At 34.8% G+C, this 25,487-nt stretch overlaps 1 protein-coding gene across 7 annotated transcripts in view; it reads right to left on the bottom strand.

The window, feature by feature from the left end:
- akap9 (A kinase (PRKA) anchor protein 9) overlaps positions 1-25,487 on the bottom strand; it is a 231,256-nt gene that overhangs the window by 153,448 nt on the left and 52,321 nt on the right. For 6 of the 7 annotated variants that reach the window (XM_039736927.1, XM_039736923.1, XM_039736925.1 and 3 more), the window contains 5 exons: positions 24,394-24,438; positions 8,380-8,439; positions 7,847-8,017; positions 6,451-6,606; positions 101-298 (listed from right to left, as the gene is read on the bottom strand). In XM_039736927.1, coding sequence (XP_039592861.1) covers positions 101-298; positions 6,451-6,606; positions 7,847-8,017; positions 8,380-8,439; positions 24,394-24,438 — 630 coding nt within the window. The remainder of the gene's footprint in view (positions 1-100; positions 299-6,450; positions 6,607-7,846; positions 8,018-8,379; positions 8,440-24,393; positions 24,439-25,487) is intronic. The other variant, XM_039736924.1, reaches the window with a different exon arrangement.

Below are 25,487 nucleotides of genomic sequence, written 5' to 3'. Positions count from 1 at the left end.
ACCCCAAAAAGCATTATCCAATTAGTACATTTATTTTAAATAAGTGATATAGATCTGTATTATTCTATAAAATATGGATATTTATTTTATAATGCATTACCTTTTCCATCTTTATAATTTGTTCCTTGAACTGCTGTATTTGTAACTGGTACTCGTCGACTTTAACCAGTGAATTCCTGATTTGGAGCTGCTGTTCTTCAATTTGTAGCTGATATGCAAGTATTTGCTGTTTAGCTTGTACAAGATCTGCAGCAGTAGTTGTGTGACTGGTGTTCCTCAAGTTTTCACCAACCTGTAACTGCAATATTTAAAAAAACACCATATTTATATTCTAGCTAGTTGCAGAGAATACACTCGAGCTCCATATGCGCAAAGCATACAATTATACAACTCAAAATTATATATCGAGCACATCTGTCTCGACTAAAACTCTTCAAAATGTTTCCAGGACATGATCCAACCTGTGAACGTTGCAACCAAGTTACAGCCTCAATGGGTCACATGTTCTGGGCCTGCACCAAATTAACATTATTCTGGACAAAAATTTGTAATTATCTCTCAGACAGCCTTGGACTCACAATCCCTCCTAACCCATTAACAGCTGTGTTTGGGGTTCTTCCAGAGGGGCTTAAAGTGGAGAAAGACAAACAAATTGTGATTGCATTCACTACACTTTTGGCACGCAGACTTATTCTGATAAACTGGAAGAACCCAAACTCTCCTCTTTTAAGTCAGTGGGAAACTGATGTGTTATACTATTTGAAATTGTAAAAAATCAAATACTCAGTTAGAGGATCGGTACAGACTTTTTTCAAAACATGGCAGGATCTAATCAGTAACATTTTAAAATAAGTTCATGAAGCACAGACAATTTATTAATATAGGTATGTTTACAAGCCTTAAATTTTACGCCGTTTGGCTGGCTCTATCTCTCAGGGGTGGGGATCGATCTGTTCTTAATTTTTCTTTTTGTAAAAACTTGATTGCTTTGTATGGATTCCAGTAAAATTAATAAAATAATATATATATATATATATATATATATATTTTCTAGGTAGTATAAAGAACTACAAAAAATAATTAGACTATAATGAACTACAAAAAATATAAAAATGGGTAACAGTGAAAACTGCATATTATAGTTCAATAAAAAGTAATGAAAATGTCAGCTGAATAGACAATTATGTATTAATTCAGTTACTTTGGATTTAAGTGTTATTTTTACATATTAACAAAGAAGTAATAATATCAACACAGTAAAATAAAGCTGAATTTTAGTAGTTTGCAATATGCTTTAATTAGTATAGAAAACATACATCAATAATTTTGAATTAAAGCAGTTCTTTAAGGAAATGTGGGCTAAAATATTCCACAGTGAAGTGAAATACTGAAACAGAATTATTGTAAGCATATTTTTGTGGCAGTCATGGCAGCTAAAACTGGTGTAAACAGTTATTAATATGAGACGGCAATTACCTTGTAGTGTTGTTTGTTTATTAGACAAATAAGTTATTTGTTTACTGTGGTCCCCTTTTATCAAATGCTAGATTACGTCAGAAAAGCTAAAAACATTCAATGTCAGAAATTTACGATAATAGAGGAAATCAGGAAACAGAAAAACTTTGACATCATTGTGTGTGTATATATACACAGTATATACACTCACCTAAAGGATTATTAGGAACACCATACTATTACGGTGTTTGACCCCCTTTTGCCTTCAGAACTGCCTTAATTCTACGTGGCATTGATTCAACAAGGTGCTGAAAGAATTCTTTAGAAATGTTGGCCCATATTGATAGGATAGCATCTTGCAGTTGATGGAGATTTGTGGGATGCACATCCAGGGCACGAAGCTCCCGTTCCACCAGATCCCAAAGATGCTCTATTGGGTTGAGATCTGGTGACTATGGGGGGCATTATAGTACAGTAAACTTAGTGTCATGTTCAAGAAACCAATTTGAAATGATTCGAGCTTTGTGACATGGTGCATTATCCTGCTGGAAGTAGCCATCAGAGGATGGGTACATGGTGGTCATGAAGGGATGGACATGGTCAGAAACAATGCTAAGGTAGTCCGTTGCATTTAAATGATGCCCAACTGGCAGTAAGGGGCCTAAAGTGTGCCAAGAAAACATCCCCCACACCATTACACCACCACCACCAGCCTGCACAGTGGTAACAAGGCATGATGGATCCATGTTCTCATTCTGTTTACGCCAAATTCTGACTCTACCATTTGAATGTCTCAACAGAAATCGAGACTCATCAGACCAGGCAACATTTTTCCAGTCTTCAACTGTCCAATTTTGGTGAGCTTGTGCAAATTGTAGCCTCTTTTTCCTATTTGTAGTGGAGATGAGTGGTACCCGGTGGGGTCTTCTGCTGTTGTAGCCCATCCGCCTCAAGATTGTGCGTGTTGTGGCTTCACAAATGCTTTGCTGCATACCTCGGTTGTAACGAGTGGTTATTCCAGTCAAAATTGCTCTTCTATCAGCTTGAATCAGTCGGCCCATTCTCCTCTGACCTCTAGCATCAACAAGGCATTTTCGCCCACAGGACTGCCGCATACTGGATGTTTTCCCTTTTCACACCATTCTTTGTAAACCCTAGAAATGGTTGTGCGTGAAAATCCCAGTAACTGAGCAGATTGTGAAATACTCAGACCGGCCCGTCTGGCACCAACAACCATGCCACACTCAAAATTGCTTAAATCACCTTTCTTTCCCATTCTGACATTCAGTTTGGAGTTCAGGAGATTGTCTTGACCAGGACCACACCCCTAAATGCATTGAAGCAACTGCCATGTGATTGGTTGATTAGATAATTGCATTAATGAGAAATTGAACAAGTGTTCCTAATAATCCTTTAGGTAAGTGTATATTATTAATTATAATAGGACATACAATTTTACCATCATCATTGTCATCGTTGTCATTGTCATCACCATCAATGGCCATAAAAAAAATAAAAAATAAAAAAGTTTATCCTGATTAGCCATTTGCCTCCCAAGTTTTCTCTCTCCCTGGACATTTGTTGGAGTAAGACCCATTTATTTCAAATCAATTGACACTACCTCCAAACATGTTATTATCCCCTACAAATCAATCTTTTTGCACTGCTTTATCTAATCATCCTCTGCCTTCATCTCCCCATGCCCAAACCACTTTAAACTGTTTCTCTTCATGTCTATCACCTCCTATAGCAGGTGCATTAGTTAACTCAGAATTCTTCCTCAAGCTCCGTGACATTCTACACATACAGGTGATCATTCAAATATCTTTAAATTTCCAGTTTTGTTTCATCTTAAACCTTTTGTCACAGATTGCTTCCACAGAACATACTGCTCCAGGCACAGCTTTCATGAGTTCCCTAAAATACCAGAGAGGTTCCTTTAACAGTCAAAATGAGTTACAGCTTAAGTAATCTATTTCCATGCACTTCTCACTCTTGTGCTCACTACTATACTTGCACTTCTTTCTGCACTCAACATATCCTACTAACTACAAAACAATTCTATTCCTATTATCAAAATTTACACTAATTACATAAGAATTCTGCTTCCCTCTTACACATCTTATATTAAAAAAAAAAAAATCATACTACTGGTGCATGGAACAGTTTTTGCAATACTTCTACTGCATAAATCACATGCCCACATTTTACATTCCTCTTGCCACTTCACTTTTCACCATCATCTTGTTCTTTCCTGTGTTTACCTTGAGGGTTTTCATTTCCAAACAAGCCTTTCATTTCAGAATTTTTTTATTTCAATTCCAGTTCACTTTTTGACATTAATACAACACTTCTCTGGCCCTTGCCTACATAAAAAAAAACATCTCAGAGCAGATCCATGGTAAGATCCCACCTTCACCTAAAAACTTTCACTATTCCAATCTGTTGTCCTGACCTGTGTCTGCACTCCCTCATATGCTGAAATCACTATACATATGAACAATTCCTCCAAACCTAACTTTCTCAACACCAACTTCACCACCTTTCACAGTACTCTACCAAATGCCTTCTCCAGATCAACAAATGCACACTAAAGTCTCTTTCTCCTCACCTTACGCTTTTTGTCTGACAACAACGATCAAGCCTGTTGTTCCCGTCTAAGGCATGACCCCAAATTGTATTTCACTAGCGTTACTGAGCCACAGTTTTTTTTTTCCTAAGAACTTTCTGAATTATCTTCATTACCTGTTCCAATAGTTTTTTTGCTCGATATAAAACACAAAACAATGGATCACACATTCCTTTGTATACTAAAATGACCATACTTCTTTAACAGTCTTCATGAATCCTCCCTTCATACATAATCTTGTTGTACATCAAACTATTCAGCACTAAACCTTTCAGACACCTGAAATGTTTCAGATATCACTCAATTTATACCCACAACTTTACCTATCTTCATATTTATCAGTGTTTTTGTATATTCCTTTTTTGTAAATGTACAGCTCAGTTCTTGTGTTTTCTCACAATTAATATTACTATTCCACTGATTCTACTCATCCAGCAACTACTCCATAAAAGTCTTTCAGGTAGCATTGGTCCGATCAAACATGGTATGACTTATACTTGTGAATCAGTCACAAAGGGACTAAAAATTAGCAAAACAAAAAATACCACCAACAGCCACACAGTGGCATAATTAAGCTTCATTACACAACACATTTTTTTGCAACTAGGACAAATTTCAATGTTTTTTACTCTGGCAGTGTCCCCATCACATTTATCTAACAATTTATTATGAGTAAGCCTATTTATCCATTATACTGTATTTCTTAAAGGCTTTGGAATATCAGAATAACAAACATCATATGTTAAAAACAAATCAAATAACATTAATAAGGTCTATTACAACCATTTTATTAATAAAAAATAGCCTTTTTAGACCTAATAAACAGCCAGCTCTCTAAAAAAAAACAAAAACAAAACTGAAAAGGATGATTAATTTGTGGTATATGGACAGGTTAAGTTTCCAAGACAAAATTTAAATGTTCTTTGAAAGGAAAACAAATGTATCAGCCGTATCTAGTTGTAGGATAGAACACCAGAGGGTTACAATATCCCCTGCTGGGTTGAATAGTCTTTTAGATGGGGAGCTGATAGCATATTAAATTCAAATTAGACATAACTTGGAAGTACTTGTCTTCCACCAAATAAGGTACATTTCATCCCATTTAATGACATTTTTACACAAGTAATATGGTAATTTGGCATTAAATTTCTCCTTGGCAAATCATGATGTTGATGGTGCTTGCTTACTTTTCCCAAGCAAATAAAGATTAGTTACTTCTCCAATTATGTAATGTTAAGTGGCAAAATCTGGTCAACCTGATCGTAGCAATGCAATATCATCTAGAAATAATTGAATAGTGATATAAAACAAGCCTTGGTTGTACTGCTGTAAATATCCTGGTATATACATGCAGCACTGCATGGCACCTTCTTTAGTAACCAATGATTTAGCAAGACAACAAAGAATAATATTAGTTACTAATAAAGTGTTAAAAATAAATAATGTAAAACAAGTTGATGAGCTCCATACTACCAATTAAGTAATTACATTAAATTTACAGGAAGAAATTAGAAAGAAATACAACACAAGTGATATAGAGAGAGTTGCAACAGAAAACAACTGCCTTTAAGAGAGGTCCAAATTAAACTATACAAATAAGTACAAAAAAAAAGAAAAACAAAACAAAAAAGACAAAAACACTTCAGTTTGGAAAAAAAAAACACACCAGATTACATGGTCCTTTCTTCTTGAATGGTCATTTGTGAAATATGGCTTAGTCTTTCGGTATCTTATAACAGAATGCTTTAAAAGACTCCCAATAGGGACTAATATGTTAGCGTGCTTCAGCTTGAGTATACACCTTCAGAAAGGCTCCTCTCCAGATAAAAATGCACTGAAATCCCTTATAAAACATATCTCACCTTAGAATCAACTTTAATCAGCCAAACCTTCTGTCTCAGTTTTACAGGCCTTTGGTTCTGACAGAGAACAGTATGGCAACTAAACCCCAACCTTTAACTTGCAAGTGTTGAGTGCAAAAGTTGGGTAGGATATATCGATACAAGATATTCCTCAAGGCTGGCCATTGTGTAGTTGCTACAATGATAAATCTTAAGATATCGATTAGGTAATTTTCCCAACATGCTGTGAAGGCCTCCCAACCCTAAGTTAATAGGGATACCAGTTAAAATGGAAGCATGCCTTATACAAAGGACAAAAACTTGCAAAGACTTTTCAACCAATAGACTTTTATTTTCCTTAAAGCCTAACTATTATTAAAAAAAAGGTAAAATCATCAAGATTTTGTTTAAATCAGTTTAATGCAATGTGGTAAACAGGCTGGTATTTGTTAAAAATGATTAAATAAAAAAAAATTAATGGAAAGAACAAACAAGCACACCTCAATGTTATTAGCTTTACTTTACCTGCTGAAACTGAATTTGCAGTTTCTGACTTTGTTCTGTAAGTTCTAAAAACTCCTTCATGATCTCGTCCCTCTCTTTATGGGCTAGTTGTAGATTTGCTGTGAGCTGAGTGATGATTTCATCTCTCTGCTTAACAGCAGTTTCAAAATCCTGCAACTAAAAAAAAAAATATTTTAATATTATTCATAATACTTCCTTTTTATTACATTAAAAGCTGCTAGTCTTCAACAGCACCACAGTAACAAGGTAGGACCTTGTCTAACATGCCCACATTCTCACATCTTAGATCCATTTACACACAACATTTAATGTAAAAAGGTCATCTTTGGAAAAGAAATCAAACAAACAAGCAAGTAAATAAATAGATGGCAAAATGGCCAGGAAGTGAACACAGTTGACAAGGCAGATAAAAGTTCTACCCCCAACATAATTAATATCCTATTCGGAAAATTTGTATAAAATATATAGAAAGTAAAATTTTTCACATTGATAACAGAATGTGTATTCATCTCGTAAAACGTTTAAAATTGTGTTAGCATCTCAGTTTTCTAGATTTAAAGGAATACTCCATTATAAATGATAATATTGTTTTACCTGCTAATAGTGTTAGTAGCTATGGCTGAGAACAATTGCTAATGTCATGTTTTTATGGAAAATGAAGATAACATCATTCCTGATATAATAGGCGTTCATAAGGACCAACAATGAACAGCAGCAAACAATATCAAAAACACCAATGGAAAAAATTTGAGATTACAATCTGAGTAGCAGTAAGGCAAAAAAAACTAAGCTTCCATAATATAAAAACTCAAATCATCTTTTCATGTAAAACTAAATGAACACAAGAAAGAATTGTAGTCCAATAAGAAAAAAAAGTTACAAAATAGTGCAATTAAACCAAAATTTTCATCTTAAAAAGTAGTATATTTTCCCTTGCATGCAATGATGAATAGTCCATGTAGAGGTTAATAAATCATTCTTATTTACTAACCTAGTAAGACAAATGTGTACTTTTATATTGGCACTTCCATAATGAATAGCAATATTTTGTTTTATTTATAGCTAAAATAACTGAAAACATCTACTACTAAACAAACACCAAAGCATTTACAGTATAATTTTCATAACACTATTCAAAGCCCTTGACTAATCCTGTGATTGTATTTTAAAACAGTGTAGTTTATATTTAAACTCCACTATCAGAAATTTCCATTAAAATACACATACATCCCAACTCATATTTTGTACAACATTTTCCTTAACAGCAATAAATATGACACGATTAAAATTAACAGGACCTATAACTTTACAAACCTAAATTGTGCAAATGAACAAATAATAGATAGTGGTATAAATAAAAACCCGTTAAATATTTATACTTCACAATGAAAATTACCTGTTGCAAGCCTTCAGTCCCATAGGCTGTTCTCATTTCTTCTAGTTCTCTACTCAGCTCTTCAATTGCCTGTTGTTTTCCAGCCAGCTCTTCCTCCATCATTTCCAGCCGTGTCTGAGAGGTCTGTGCTTCGTGCTTAGAATGATTTTCACAGATAACAATATCTTCTTCCTAAAACAGTCACTTTAATTATTCTACTGTATACTACTACATTCAGTATGTAAAAGGTACAGTTCATTGAAATTTCTTAGATAAAGCATTAGCTGAAATGGCAAAGCAGCATTATATTAGTTCAGTAACACCAGCACCCACTCCACTGTTAAAGCAGGCACCTAGAAAATGTCAACAAGCTTTCCTGCACCTCCCAAAATGCACCTCTGTTAATTTTCAGACCTCTTATAGCCTATAACATTATAAGGAAACGGAAGACAACAAAAATGTCTGATTAAATGCCAATAATAGAAGAATAAATTAAGCAGAGAAACACAAATCAAGCTTTTCAGCAAGCAAGCATTTAAATTGCATTACTATACCCTGGTCACATCTTCCGGTGTGGGCCTTGCTTTCACCATTATGTTTGATAACACATGTACCTGTTAATTCATAATTACAATTATACAATATCCAATTAACTTGCAATATTTCAGGAATTTAAAAATTAATGTTAACACAAAAATTGCAAACACACAAATAAAAAACAGAGCTATCATGTTTCAATTTGTCATGTTTATACACTGAATATTTCTGTTGAAGCTAACTGCTCCAATAGGACAGAATAAAATGTTAAATATATAAAACACTTTAAATGTTTCTAATAAATTGCCTGACAATTAAAATATAATAAAACTTTTCAAACAAGGGTAAAATAAGTTTGCCTCACCATGTAGGGGACAACACAATAGGCTTAAACTTTAGCAGATACTCAGTAGAACAGGTCTCCTCTTATGCAAGTAAACATTTTACTTTACTCTTTAAAGAGGACAATAATGACCTTATAAACCTACAATTTTGGAGGTGGGCACCTCTGTGAACAATCTCCCCTTGGATGGAAGGCTGAATACTTTCCATTGCTCTGATAGCCACTCATCCTTCTATTTGTTTCTTTCATTTGTCTCCCCTATTCAGTATTAATACAATGTAGACTTGCTACAGAGTTCATCCGCCATCTACAAGTTAGAATGACTGACACAGTTGCTTACCAAAATGTAACAACAGAAGGCTCTCCCTGCTTGGACCTTCCACCTTCTCTTCCTCCAGAAGTAGAATGTTTGCCTCTCAATCCAGTCCTGACCCAACCTCTATAGCCTTTTGGCTAGGAGGGGCATTTGAGTCCTGGCCAGGAACTACTTCTGGGTCAGGAATGGCACAGGAAAATCCTAGGGCTGTGCTTTTAAAACTTCCTCTAATAGCCACTACTGCCCCCCTGCAATTCTGAAATTAAAACCTCTCTAGGTCACTGTGCTATTGTAATAGAAAGCTATAGATAATTTAGCAGAATTTTGGACTCTTCCTCTTTCATCCTGCCCTACTGTTGTTCATATTTAAGCTCTCGTAGTATCTGTCTCCATGGATTCATTCATTATATTGAAATAATGCATCCCCAGCTGGTGGTGGTGGTCTTCTGTCACTTAGCACTAGAGTATTCGACCTCTGCTCTGCACTGTATAAATTTCCCTACTGTTGCCATCCCTGCCTAGTCCTCCAATATATTATGTTTAAAGATCGATATTATCTGTAATGACTGTTAATTTGACCAATTTGTCCAACCACACAGTCTCTCTATACATTTCCAAGAAACTCCTACAGTAATACTGTGAAGAGGTCGAAAACTAAGCAAACAAAAGTGGATACCAATATCTTTTTCATCACAAATTCTCCACTTTTCTATGGTAGCTAAAAATTAACTACTGTTAAAGTTTTTAACTAAACTTTATGTGTATGCACAATGGTCTCCACTATTCAGATCAAACATAAACCACAGTTTAACCACACCAGACATTTTACTCAGGTTCTTTAATCTGTAATTATAGCCAATGTTTAAATTTTCCTCTTCTAAATTTCTTTTTCTCTACAGTCCTTTTCACAGGGAAAACATGCTTCATGGAAAAAACTATGTTATGGTATTTCCCAGTACTGTATAAAGGTACCTCAAAAACACCCACACACATTTCAAAAGGTTGTGGAGGATAAAACATTAAAACACGCACACACACACAAAAATACTTAATGCTAATGTGGATTTAATTTCTTGAAATAAACAGCTGTAAAGGCAACACATCAACAAAGCAAACGAGATTCTCTAGTACAACACGAACATGACTACTCTTTACCTTCATATCCTCCCTGGAGCTTAGATCTTAGCTCTTTAGCTCCACCCAGGTGGTTTTTCTTGGAGAAAAGGTCCTAAGGCCAAAAGGCTCAATATATTCCAACAGGACAGCACTATTAAACCACCGGGATAGATATACAGTGTGTTAGCTAGAAAGCTGCAGCAAGATCTCTTACTATCTTATTGAAGTGTTATTTACAATTCAAATTACTCCAATAAAAATTTCAAAGCAAGTCCCCTCCTTCTCAATTTTCCTCTCTATTCCTATAACTATTCTAGCAGCTTGCTGGGTATATGAAAAATAATTATGAAAAACTCTTAATTATGTTCAACTGTAATAATGCATTACTACACTGTTTGCCTAGCATTGTAAGAGGGCCTTATTTCATGTTCGATGTGCAAGTTAAATTAGATTTATATATATGAATACTGATTATATATGTGGAAACATATGCATAACCAATTAAAGCATAAATTACAGGTAAACACTAATTGATTATATTTGCTACACATTATATTATGCATAGTATTCTTTCAATAACTTTTGAAATGCAATTACTTCATGTAATACTAAGAGGAATGCAAGTGTATGAGATGAACTTTACAAGGAGAACTGTAAGGGTCTTCCTATATAAGAATGTATAATATAGAGTAGTTGATTTTCAAAGAATAGGTGTTTAATTATAACATTTGGGAAACAAGAAAAGCATATCTTACTTTACCTCTCAAGTCTTTTCCTATCTGTCAGAGCAATAATCTTTGCACTTGCATGGGTAGATTGAGAGATTATAATTGTATTTATTAGCGAATGATATTCACAAAATGACAGATACAAGGAAGCAAGCTCTCCTTTTACAATATGACAAATCAGTGTATTTCTCCAATCTTTACCCACAAATATCTATCATTTCAGCAGCAAGGATATCCATGACATTTTCAGTTAAAGTCACTTTCCCCAAATACATACACCAATTTCACTATAGCGAAAGAGCCCTTCATTCTGGTGACTCTACAATGTAATAAGTTTCTACTCTACACAGCAGTCTTGGCATTAAAAATTACCACCATAAAAATAAAAGATCTGCAGTGAACTCATGGAGATCAGCAGCAGGACAGACTGCTTTACGAGAAAACATTACCACTTGGGAAAGAAAAAGCATAAAGTTGGGGGTCAAACAAAAGTTCAATGGACTTCACATAGAGAGTAAGTCTAATTTCAGTGCACAGAGTTTTGGGTGCCACAAACCTGGGAATCCTGCTCAAACTTAAAATCAGAAGAGTTGCATACATCATCCAAAGTCAGTGGTAGGATATTCCACTGAACTCAGCTACTTAGGGTAGAAATGTCATTCATACACACTGGCCAGTATAAGAAGATGGGCATTACTAACAACCACACTCTATTACAGTAACTCTGGGTATCTAGTCTCACCATACTGATAAACAGAGCTGAATATGTTCTTAAAACATTCTACTGTTAACTAGGGCTTTAATAAATAATTAAGATTAAAATTGTTCTCATTTAAATGTAAGCATTTATTTGAATTTATTAGTTAACATTCATTTTCTCATAACAAGGTATGTGATACTTGTACCGATAAAATTAAAGTGCTGTTTCTACAATAAATAGTGAATATTGGATTTATGCTTCAAGTGCAACAAACCCTGACTGGTCTAGATGAAGCCAAACAACATCCTCACAAATTATCAACAGCTTAAAGTGCACTGCAGCTTGAAGGACCTATATGAATACTGCAGATTCCTCACAAACATGAAAAGACACTTCTTTAAAAGGAAACATATTTTATAGCAGCCTCCTAACCTCACTCTCTAAAACATTAAGTGCACATGGCGAGGCAGAAGGGGCTTGGAGTTTGCTTTTCTAGCATTTTTTGAGAGTGTTCAGAAGTCCCAAGGAGACAGGTGCTACCTACCCTCTTATGCATTTTTTAAAGAATAAAAAAGGCTAACATCGCTACATGAACCAGAAGTCAGTCTGAAGACAAAGACACCTTTATGACTAAAATGATTCTGTTATAAACTCCAGCTGTTCTTGGGTGGAATTAGGAGCTGTGGGCATTGGAGAAAAGGTTTATTATCACATTTTTAACATATTTTTCTTTGTGTGAAATGAGTTGCTAAAAAATACTATTAAAAAGTTTGCCTTGTGTACATAGAATTCAAGTATTGAGAGGTGGTGGTGCTGGATATTGGTTGGAGCCCCTTGGAACTTCAGCAAGCATATTACTTTCCTTTTCTTCCTGGGTATCTGACTATAGCAAATGTAACTAAAATGGAAAATATCTTTTGCCACAGTAATTTTAAAAGTTTTACTTAACAGTACTGTAAATTAATGAATTCTTAATTCAGACGACAACTCTTTCATTATTTATTTAATGGTGAATTATTTTTGTACCCATAACTTTTCTTTTATCTTTTGTAAAGCATTTTGCGTTATACATTTTGTATTATGTAAATAAATATTGTTGTTATTATTCAAAAGAACAGAGCACCTATGACTTCTGAGGCTTTAGTGTGCTGTTCCTCCCTTTACAATCTACACTTAAACTAACAATATTAACCTTCAAACGACTGTGGTATAGTTATAATGATGTCACAGAGCTAACTGTAATGCTAAGGATTTTGTCCTTAATTTAAATTTTTTTTCTCTATTTTCTTTAGCATTGATCTTTTTTCTAATCATACATAAGTTTTTTCTGTATATTAATTTTTGTCAACTGACCTGAATAAAGGTGCGCAAATAAATAATGATTAATTATCAATTATTATACTACAACGTACACTACATTGAGATAAACAAAGGCTCACTGGGCCCCAGTTTATATTCAAGTGAAAGTAGCAAAGACAATCTGGCCTCTACTGGAGGTACAAGCTTACATAAATAAATTATTCTATGTTTATCACCACAGCCAAAATTGCCACCTCCTTTCTCAGCTACTCTCCAAAGTTGTTGGTGCACTGATAATCCAAAGTCCCTTCCATGTGGCTCCACACACTCTCATTGACCTTTTCCACTGTGTGCACTTTCATGATGCTGACTGTACCTTGCACCTCCCTTGAGGGTCAGAGGCAACATCATATGACTCATTTTCCCAACTCTGTGAGCTGAATCAAGCCAGGATTCCTTAAGGAGATTCACCGGTGACCATTCACCCACATCAATGAATCTTTAGCAAAGGAGAAGTGCCTCATAAATGCTTGCAAGTAAAAGCTGTCCACCCTATTTTCTATGCTCTGCACTAGCTATTTTCAAGGTCAGATACTAAGCTACCAATGATTCTGCTTATATCAAGATTCTATCCTCTTTATAATATGCATTTTATTTTCTAAAGATATTACTTTGCATTTTTGTGGCATACAGGGAAAATTATATGCTTTTATAGCTTTATGATATTCGACAACTCTTAACACACCTTGTCTAATATGGAGGTATGACTTAATGAACCACTCTCTGTGGATGACATGCAAGTACTTTTGCAGGTAATTTGATATCTAAATCTATGAGTGATTAAGGACAAGCATTCATATGGTTCCTTTCCTTGTTTAAAAAGAAGTGTAATCAAGGATTGTTTAATAGAGAGGCTCAAAGAGTTAAGCATCTGTTATAGCAGGACAGATCATTGATTTCATAATGCTGATAAATGTTTTGCTGGAAACCCATGAAAACAAAGGAAATATCAAAAATGAAACAGATTCAAAGCCTAATTGGAGGGATGGCACAGTTAGACAGCAGTTACCTGAACCACTTTAGAAGCAATTGCCAGCTGCTAAAATCCATTAGCTGGGAAAAATGTACACTTGCAAGTCATCAGAAAGATCCTTGCTTGGCTTATGGGATCGGGTAACATGAGTATCAATGGTCTTACCGCAAACCCCACATAAATGTGCGAGACAAAAATGGCAACATGAACATGCAGCCTGGCAGTCCATGAGGCAAATGAGAGCACATTGGGCTACATAGAAGGAGCTGTGGAAAGTTAGGCAGTGGCATCAGAATAACCCTTTCAGCCACAAAATAACTTTTAGGAAGAAATGTTCCTTGATTTTCATGCCAAAAAAGTAAAACTTGCAAAAAAATAAATAAATAAATAAAAATAAAAAATAAAACTAATAATAATTTTAGTGAGTTTCACAATTGCAAAGTGAAACAAATTTTAGAGGCAATTTCGCAAAACAGTATTCAAAAACAAAAACTTAAGTTTTCATTCTTGGACACATGACTATTATACCAGTTTCACAGTTTTCAGACAAATTAGATAGATAGATACAGTAGATAGATACTTTATTAATCCCAAGGGGAAATTCACATAATCCAGCAGCAGTATACTGATACAAAGGAACAATATTAAATTAAATAGTAATAAAAATGAAAAGAATTAAAATAAAAAAAGTGGTAGAAGTGATCAATGAAATAGAGAAAAATAGAGATAAAAAGGTAATTAGGAAAAATGTATTCATTTAGTAGAGGATCTTAAAATTTATTTACTTGAAAGGGGTATTTATCTAACAGCATGTATTATGCATTTTATCATAACATGTATATTAACAGTTCTAATTTATGTTGAATAAATATTTTGCACTGCTTCCTGTATTATTGCTGAGCATTAAATCAGTATAAGACAGTAACCAGACATTATATTTAGCCTAATCACTCCTTTAATTACTTACAGTATCCTGTTTAGGAAACTGTTAAACCCCTTTCCCAGGGGTGGGGATTACAGTATGTAGCTTTTATATAAAGAAACATTCTAGATTAAAACATTGTGTGGACTCACACTTCTATTGACCTTAATTAAGCTAATTAATCAGCTTGCTTTAAATGTAGTCTGGGTTAGCTATTTCTCCTTAAACTGTGATCAAAAGTCAGTTCTGGACACGTTTGTCTATACCTCAGTGTGACTAAGTAAACTGTACCTTTTGACTACCATTAATTATGTTTATTTATCTTGTTTGATTAATTTAATATGGCATTTAAATCCTCAAAAAATTTTTATCAATACTGTTTACTTGGTGAAACTTTTGTATGTTCAATATTCATGTAAAACCAGAGGCTTTAATAATGTTTTTACTCTTTCTTCAGCAATATCAGTACAATTATTTTTTAAAATCATTTACAGACTAAACTGGTGAATAGATTTTCTTTTCTTCTACTATACATTATAATCTACATATAATTATATATGCTCTGTTTGAAAAAAAAATCTTCTGTTGAAGTTTGACTTAATTATTTGCAGTGTTACTAAAACTATTATTCTACCTTAATAATCTAGGCCCCATGCCAAACGACCAAATTTAAATGTGATGAAAACAGAACAGTTATTTTTTTTTTTTAGAAACTACACAAGAACTTTATATGCACTGAGCATCTTTAGCATCACCCTATTATTTATCAACGTGAACCACCTCGACTGGAATTAAGGGTGTTGATGAGTAAAAGGAGTGGATGGATGAAAAACACTTTTTTTCTGAATACAAAGAAAATAAAAAAAAAAAACTTATTTAGTGGGAGAAATATTAGGCAATTCAATGCCTCCTCCCAATGTACTCTTTAAGATCAATCTGAAATGTCTGTACAATATACATTTATTTATTGATTGAATGACTGAATGATTGGCTATGATTTGTGCTGTGAGTCTGTATCCTTTTTTATGTTTCTGTTTCCATCAAAATTTTCCCTTGGAATTAATAAAGTTTAATCTAATGTAATCTACATGATGGTAGCAACAACAATATTGTGTAATTTTTTTTTAACTCAGTTGAAATCAGCATTAGTTGTACTGAATCAGCATGCAATTTAGTCATTATATTTGACACTACAATGTCTTTAAAAACATGCTGTTTTCTTAGGCCTGTTACAAAATAAAATGTTATGCAGGACACTAACAAATTAATTATTTTATTTATTTATATATTTAGAGTAGGACTGGCTACTGCAGTGCAATGTTCATATGTTGTTCAAATCGTTCTTTATACAGCTTTCAGTTCATTCAAAATTCTGTACAAAAATCAATACAAGAATTACAACATACAAACACATAACCCCAAATCTCAAGTCCTTAAACTGGCTTCCTGTAAACCTTAAGGCTGACTTCAAATCTCTCATTTTAAAACATAAAACGTTAAACAGCCAGGGCCTCGTTAACCTATATAAACTTTTCATTACTTACAAAACAGAGCCTGCTTAAAGATCTCAAGATGCCAGTCTACTTAAGATTCCAAGTATTAATAAAATAACAGTGGGAGATCAAGCTTTTTGTTACCGGGCACCACAACTGTGGAATGATCTTCCTGATTATTTAAGAAATGTCCTTCCACAGTCAGCTTTTAAACCCAGGATGAATACCCTGACTAGAGCTGTTGATTAGCTGTGCATACTGAATCTTTGTTTGTTAGTCATTTGTACAAAAATTAAGAAATACAATGACTAACTCTACTCTACATCTCCTCGGTGTCTTATTGTAATGTGTGATGCCACTGCTCTACTACCCAGCTGTTTGTCTGCCCATGGAAAAGTCATCTGATAAACTGAAAACATTGGAATCATCAGATGCAAGGATTCTGTTATGATCGGATAGCCCAGCACACACACAGTACTATAGAATGCCCTGTAGGGCATGGGAGGCAAGTCGGCCGAGGTCTATAGGACTGTGACTATCTGACTTTATCTTCAGTTTTATTTCTTACATTTGAATGTTGACCAATTCCCACCCCCCACCACCGCCAGAGGTTTATGTTCACCAGCAATGCTGCTGACTTGAGCTTTTGTTTTACTGATCTCCAGTGAACTGGCCATAGTTCAACAATTAATTAATAGACAGATATTGTTGATTTCCATTTATCTTAGTCAGTTTCAAAGTATTTTGTCTTCCAGGGTGTTTAAACAAATCTGTCTTTATATGTGAAGCATTCAGTAATTTGTAAAATGTATACTTGGATTTAACCTTAGAACTTATCGCAGCGCTCTGTGCCTGCACTCAGTGAAGAGTGCAATACAAAATAAACATAACTGAATAAAACTGAACTAGACTGAATGTTACTTGAAAAAATTAAGACTTCATATTAAATGTGTATCATTCTTAACTTTGTGGCTTGTTTGAGTTGTTTGATGTATTTCTTTGACTTAGTTTTAGATTTTCTTTGTTATTTGTATCACTTAGTGCTTTACATATATTCTATTTTGACATTATGAAACTGCTCATGTTTTTGAACTTGCACACTTTATTGCAGATTTTAGTGTAATTCTGACAGTTTATTGAATAGAAAATTTGATACACCATAAATAAAAGCAATTCCTGATGAAACCAAGAATTTACAACACAAGAAAAAAGGAAAATCCAGGCCAATAACGTAAATGAATCCTATTTATTTAATTTCTCCCAGCCATTCTACTGTGGACTCTGTCTAACATAAAACTGCACATGCAGCATTCCAGATGAGGCCTCGCATGTATTTTCCATAGCTAAGAATAACCTTATTAAAAGTCTACTGAAAATGATAATAAATATTTTTAGATGTACCTGTTTAATCATGTGTCTTGTCCCAACCAGCATATTAGTAAAACCCATTGTCCAAACCCATGCTGACTGGTCAATGATAAATTTATTCTTGCCATGTATTGCTCAATCCTTCCCATTAATGTGAATGCAATATATGTTAAGCTTCTTGCCTTATATATACTAGGAGCACCTTTTTACAAAACACTACAGCATTTGCTGCTTTTTCATCTGTATGACTTTGCAGTTTGTGTATGGTTTTAAAAATAGAAGGATCAAAGTTTTATATACTCTATGTACTCACTAATTATGAACTATGACACACTCTTAATAGTCGCCGACTTTAACTTTCATATTGACAATCAGTGTGACCAAAAAGTAAAAGAATTCATGAACCTCCTGGACTCTTTTGATTTGAGACAGCTCGTTAATCAACCTACACATAAAGCAGGTCATACGTTAGACTTAGTGATTACTAAAGGACTTAAAGTTGATATAAAGCAGGTCATTGATATCGGTCTATCTGACCATTTCCTTCTACTATTTAATATAGAAATAAAGATAGAAAACACTCATGAGAAGCATTTTGTTAAAAAACGCTTCTTTAACTCATCAGCAGCTTTAAAACTTACAAACATTCTAAGCAATCAGTCCGTTTATAATGCCAACTATAATAGCAAGGATAATGTAAATAGTAAAGTGGAAAACTTTAATTTTAAAGTAAGAGCTGCTGTTGACATAGTTGCACCTGAAAAGACAGTTAAAAAATCTTCTAGCATTGCTATTCCATGGAAGACCCAAAGAGTGTCTGAATTAAAAAGAACATGTCGTAGAACTGAGCGTAAATGGAGGAAAACTAAACTGATTATCCAATATGAGATATTGATGGTTAAAATAACAGAATACAATAACACAGTCCGCCTTGAGAGGCGCTGCTATTTCTCTAATATTATAAATAACAATGCTAGTAATCCCAGAGTCTTATTTTCTACAATTGATCGTCTGTTAAACCCAGGTAACACAAAGGAATGCCCCAGAATACTTCCAGTGAAACCTGTGAGAACATTGCTGTATTTTTCAATCAAAAAATTAATGATATTAGAGATAACATAGTATATCTCCCCAACACTGCAGAACCTCCACTGCCGGGTTCCATTATAAACAAATTAAATGCTTTCACCAGGATAGATTTACCTGAATTACATAGTATAATCTCTCAGCTGAAACCCTCCACCTGCGTCCTTGACCCAATACCAACAAGGTTTTTCAAAGAAGTATCAGGTGTGCTAATTGACAATATTCTTGACATAGTAAATTAGTCATTAGATACGGGGGTCTTCCCAGACTGTCTTAAGACTGCTGTAGTTAAATTCTGCTCAAGAAAAATAATCTTGACCCCTCTGCTTTTGAAAATTTTAGACCCATCTCTAACCTGCCCTTCTTAAGTAAAATTCTAGAGAAGGCAGTCATTATGCAGTTAAATGACCACCTCAATAAACATGCTATTCTTGATAAATTTCAGTCAGGTTTCAGAACAAATCACAGCACAGAAACTGCACTCGTTAAAGTAGTAAATGACTTGCGAGTAAATGCAGACAGAGGCCATTTATCTGTTCTCATCCTCTTAGATCTGAGTGCTGCATTTGACACCATTGATCACAATATTCTTAGAAATCGCCTTAGTCAATGGGTGGGCCTCTCTGGCAGTGTCTTAAATTGGTTTGAATCCTACCTGGCAGGTAGAAAATTCTTTGTGAGTTGTGGTAATCACATCTCAAAGACACATGATATCCGATATGGTGTTCCACAAGGCTCTATCCTGGGTCCGCTGCTGTTCTCAATCTATACGCTTCTGTTAGGTCAGATTATCTCAGGTTACAACGTGAGCTACCACAGCTATGCTGATGACACACAGCTGTACTTATCAATAGCACCTGATGACACCGACTCTCTCGATTCACTAACACAATGTCTTACTGGTATTTCTGAATGGATGAATAGTAATTTTCTCAAACTAAATAAAGAGAAACTGAAATTTTAGTAATTGGCAATAATGGATTCAATGAGGTTATCAGAAATAAACTTGATGCATTAGGATTAAAAGTTAAGATGGAAGTAAAAAGCTTAGGGGTAACTGTTGACTGTAATCTGAATTTTAAATCGCATATTCATCAGACCACTAGGACAGCATTTTTTCACTTAAGAAACATAGCAAAAGTTAGACCTCTTATATCATTGAAAGATTACTGTAACGCACTCTTCTCAGGACTACCCAAAAAAGAAATAAATCACTTGCAACGACTGCAGAATGCAGCTGCTAGAATCCTAACTAGGAAAAGAAAATCTGTACACATTTCTCCAGTTTTGATGTCACTACACTGGTTGCCTGTGTCATTCAGGATTGACTTTAAAATACTGCTTATGGTTTGTAAAGCCTTAAATAATCTCGCTCCATTTTATATATCGGAATGTCTGACACCCTATATTCCAAATCGTAACCTTAGATCCTCAAATGAGTGTCTCCTTAGAATTCCAAAAGCTAAACTTAAAAGAAGTGGTGAGGCGGCCTAAGTATAATGTATTACAACCAGAAGTAGGACCCTTTCTTACTCTGATGGACACAATAATTCACCTACTATACATGCAGGTGTAGGTTAGTAACTGGAAGTAGACTTTGATCCATTTGGTAAAGACCACATTAACATAAATTAAAAATAGCTGAATGCACCTTTTCACTAATTTTAGAACCAGAAAACTGACTCTGTCTATGGGGATTGAAAACACTTTCTTTGGGCCTAGTAGTTACTTCAGCTGGAGCTGGAATCCCTCTAAATACCCTGAGGTGATCATTAACTCTAAAATTTAATTATGCAAGTTGAGTACAGTCTGAGAGAAGATGGCTTACTTCATGGAGGGAATTTCAACATTTAAACTCTTGTGCCATAAAGAGTTGCGTTTTTCACTATGAAGGTGTAGAGAACACAGCAAAAAGTCTAATGCTAAAATTGAGGCAAGGGAGACCACACCACACTGTTGTTCACTTGAACCTCGAGAGACTTAGGTCAAAAGGATCAAATATCATTGCTGAAAGCTTGGTATAGTAAAACTGGTTTATTTATGCAAATATAAATTACAACTTTAAGTAACTAGTAAATAGCCAGTGAAAGACTATCTTGATCAATTTTAACTGTTACTGTGTAATAAACTAATGATTAAATGTGTCAGATAAACTTATAGTATTTAATTTACACAAGGGAATGAATTCAGAGACTAACAGTTTACCCTTTCTCTAATTGAACAGTAAAATGTGTTTTAATTTATGGCCTAAAGGTTTAGCCTCCTCTCCCTGATGATATTAGTGCAAGGGCAACATGGACTGCATACATTGTGCTAAAATTCCAGTAGTGAAAACATTAAACAGTAACAATAATGACATCCTCTAAATTAAGAGAGTGGCATCTTATGTGTTACATGTTTGTCTGTCTCACCTTACTGCCTCATGTATATATATTGACAAGTAAGATGGGAATCAATTACCCCAATTCTTGAATATATCAGTATTATTCTGTTTCTTACAAATGTGTGGTTTCTTTACATTGATATAATTTATGGATATCCTATTTACAATGAAAGGTAAAAATGTAAAAATACATTTTACATTTACATAGAGATATAAATTAAAAGATACAGAAATGTGTAATTGATAATTGGCATTGACAAAAGCTGATGATTAATTAATTTACTGATTAACAATTAATTTTACTCCAAAATACAGTTCTGTAAAAATTATTGAAATATTTATTTAGTTTAAAATGAACGCGTTTAGAGGGACAAAATAATAACTTGATTGCAATTTCACGGAATTCCCTGTAATCAATACACAGTCTAAAGATTTATGTTTCCTTCTAACAAAAAAGACACCAACTAGACTACTGAATTGTCTAATAAACTTATTCAATAAGTTTTCTTTGATTTGGTTTTCAGCACTTTGCTCTCAGGATCTCTAATGGAGTACCACTTTCCTTTCAGTAATGAACTCACTGGAAAAAGATCAATGGTATTAAGCATAATGCTAATGGTGTGGGAATTAACAGGACTTTTTTTTTTTAAATGAGAGCATCAATTATATCTGAGTAGTGTGGTGCAGCATATTAGTGAATATGCTAATTGTACTTAACCTGCATGAATGCGCCACAGGTCACTTGGCACACATAGGGGATAAAAGGGATCTGAGAGAGAGAGACAGAGATCAGGACAGCAAGAAAATGAGATAGAAAAAGGAAACCAGCAGAGTCGAGGTAGCTCAAGGAAACAATAAAGAGAAAGAGGCCAGGATCAACATTAAGCAGGGTGCAGAGGAATGAAGGCAAGGCAGTCAGGGAAGCTTCATGCGAAGAGAAATAAACAGTACTCTTGGGGTAGGGTCACTCACAATGAGCAATGAAGAGAAGCAGGAATGATCAATAGATCCAAGCTAACGTTTCCATTTATGGCAAAGGATGGTGGTGGGAAAAGGGACCATGGTTCAGAGGTCCCCATGTACGCAGAGACAGTCTGGAACAAAAGACGAAGGATGTTGCAAGTGCTCACTGGCATCTCACTCTGTTGAGTAGACCAGAAAGATGAAAAGAGAAGGATTCAAAAGAAGGATGCAATGGTGGCTTGAATTTTAGAGAAAGGAAAAACTAAATGTCAATCCTGACTCCATTTTTATTCTTGACTTCAACCTTCTTATTCTGTTTATTGGCTTCACTTAAGGATTTTAACCTCCACTTAGATGCTGATTTTATCATAGATTATTTATTGAAGACTTTGCACAGTGCACTTGCACCAATCTTGTTGTTTATGTCCTCATTGCAGTGGTCCATCTTTGGTTTCATATTTATTGATGTCCTGGGAATAGTTGATGCTAAAGCTGCAGGCACCCCGGGGCTATATACAAGTAGTGTGCAGGCAACAGAGAGACACAGCAAAAATTGAGACAAGAGTAGGCGTGTGCGATATACATCATTTACGAATATATCTTAATTGCTGTTTTAATGATGTGCAGAATTAAATTATCGAGTATGTAACTCGCTTTGCAAAAAAAAAAAAGAGTTCATTCACTAATGCAACAGTATAGACCACTGCGCGTGCGCAAAGCGAGTTGCATAGGCATGAATGTCCAGCAAGCCGCAAGTTAGCATCGCTCCCTGCCTCAAAATGAGTAAACAAACAGCACCAGATGATAGAACAGCCTCACTATCTACGTCGTCAGAGTTAATTGCCAGACATCGTTCATTCTCACTCGCATGGCAGTGGTTTGGTTTTGAAAAGACTGATGTTGCTCAAAAGACGGCAATCTGCAAACTATGTGGTAAATCGGTTGCCGTTAAAGACAGCTCGACAACTAACATGTTTCACCATTTGCTAACGAACCACCGCACAGAATACGAAGAATACGAAAAGCTCAAGGAGCCAACTGTCCAGCACAAGTCTAAAGTAACCAAGGTACAAGTACAAAAACACACTCAGCAAACTTCAGCGAACTCATTCTGCAAAAAAGTGCCTTACAACAAGAAAAGCAACAGATGGCATGACATAACAAACACCATCACCAATTACATCGCAAAAGATATGGTGCCAATTCAAGTGGTTGAGAGAGATGGTTTTAAACAGCTATTGAATACTTTAGATCCAAGGAACACACTGCCTGGCCGAAAATATTTTAGTCAAACAGCTCTGCCTAATTCGTGCCTGATTCGTATCGTCAAACTCTGACGCATAAACTGCAAATGGTTTCACATTTTGCCACAACAACGGATTTATGGTCAAGCCGAACATCCGAGCCATACCTTTCCATGACGGTGCATTTCATTGACGAAAACTGGCAACTGCAAAGCTTCTGTTTACAAACATCCTACTTCCCACAAGATCACACTGGCGACATCATTGCGCAAGGTCTGAAAGATGCGCTGGCATCATGGTCACTGCAAGAAGACCGCATGGTTTGCATGACAACAAACAGCGGGGCTAACATTGTCCGTGCACTACGGATTAATAACTAAAAGAGGCTACCTTGTTTTGGGTATAGGCTTCATATTGTGATTGGTCCGTAATTTGGGGTTCCTCTATAAAATGCAGTTTAGGTTAAATTGATCTTATTTATTATGACATTTAAAAATACAAAAAGACCTGATAAGTTATAGAGGACAAAAATTCAATATAATTTCAAATAATACATTACGTTATCTTGAAATTATCGTTATCGTCAAAGTCCCAGAAAATATCGAGATATTTTTTTTTTCCCAATATCGCACACCCCTAAACAAGGATAGGAGTTCTTGTTTTTAGTAATGCGTGTTTTAAAATCAGAGTGGTGGCTCTGAGGCTAAGGATCTGCGCTAGTATCCCGAAGGTTGCCGGTTCGAATCCCCGTCACTCCCAAAAGAGATCATACTAGTTTGAGCCCTTGAGCAAGGCCCTTAACCTTGTAAAATGGCTGACCCTGCGTGCTGACCCCAAGGGGTATGCAAAAACTACCAAATTCCTAATACAAGAAATTGTATAAGACGAAATAAAAAACAAAAAAAAAATCAGTTTATCGCAAATATTGACACTAAAAATGTCACAAAAATGAAAAACAAAATACTGGACCCAAACCCCACTCACAATGAAATATTCAAGTCACTATAATTTTAATATTTAACATTTTAAAATCTTACCTCAGAAGAGTAATCATCAGCTGTTGTAGAAAGTTCACTCTCAGGCTAAAAAAAAAAAAAAAGACACACTAAGAAATGGTCAAAGCAGCAAAAAAGGATTTAAGAGGATACAAACAGCATAGAAGACAGGAAAACACAAACATCAAGAGTGTCTACCTATTTTCATAATTCTACGAATTTGAATGTACTAAAGTATACCTAAAATACAAATAACACAATTTTATTATTATGTAGTAAAAACTATTGTGACATAATATAAAGTCATTCTGAATTAAAATTGGGAAAAATACTACTATAGTATATATGTATATGCAAGAAACTAACATCATATCTTGTACAAAGTTGTGTAACTAAGTAAACATATATTGTTCAAGGAAAGAAAAAAAGAAAACAAACAAAAAAAAACAGTTTTAAATAGAGATGCACAATATATACATACTGTATTGTTATTGGCCGATGTTCATTAAAAATGACGACATTGAAATCAGTCAGATGTGTACATTTAAACCAATACTGCCAACCGATATAATTTATTGTTCAGTGAGGCAGACATTAAGCTGCAGAAAAACATGCATGCAAGCACAGCCCCTTGCGCTCACACAAAAAAAAGGGGTTTCCTAGTTTTCCTAAAAGAAGCACTACACAAGTTGTTTACTCATTGGGCAAATATCGTTAATAAAGCAATAGGCCAGCCATGTGATTATATTTTTCTGTGACAAATGAAGACAATATAGTTGGCTATCAGCTCTGACTGCAAAACTGAGATAATGCGAGAATACTTTAGAATTAAATCTTTGAATATCACAAATTTAATTACCCATCTGCCCAATTAATGCTACCAAAACGAAAGTTAAATCAGACGCTGGCGGTAGCCACGTACAGCAAACCCTTCAGAACGTGAAGACATTTCCTCAAGACAGCACCACAGCTAAAGGCATAACTACTAACCAACCTTTTTCCCTAAATGAGGATGAGGGATTTCACCAGCTACTACATTATTCAGAACCTCGGTACATTCTTCCAAGCCTGGGATACTTTGCAGATTTCTCACTGCCTACATTATTTGATGTGATTGCTACACATATCCACAAGCT

This window comes from Polypterus senegalus, chromosome 15 (genome assembly GCF_016835505.1).
Source record: "Polypterus senegalus isolate Bchr_013 chromosome 15, ASM1683550v1, whole genome shotgun sequence".
In the NCBI taxonomy this organism is placed as follows: Eukaryota; Metazoa; Chordata; class Cladistia; order Polypteriformes; family Polypteridae; genus Polypterus; species Polypterus senegalus.
This window is presented reverse-complemented; position numbering and strand designations above follow the sequence as displayed.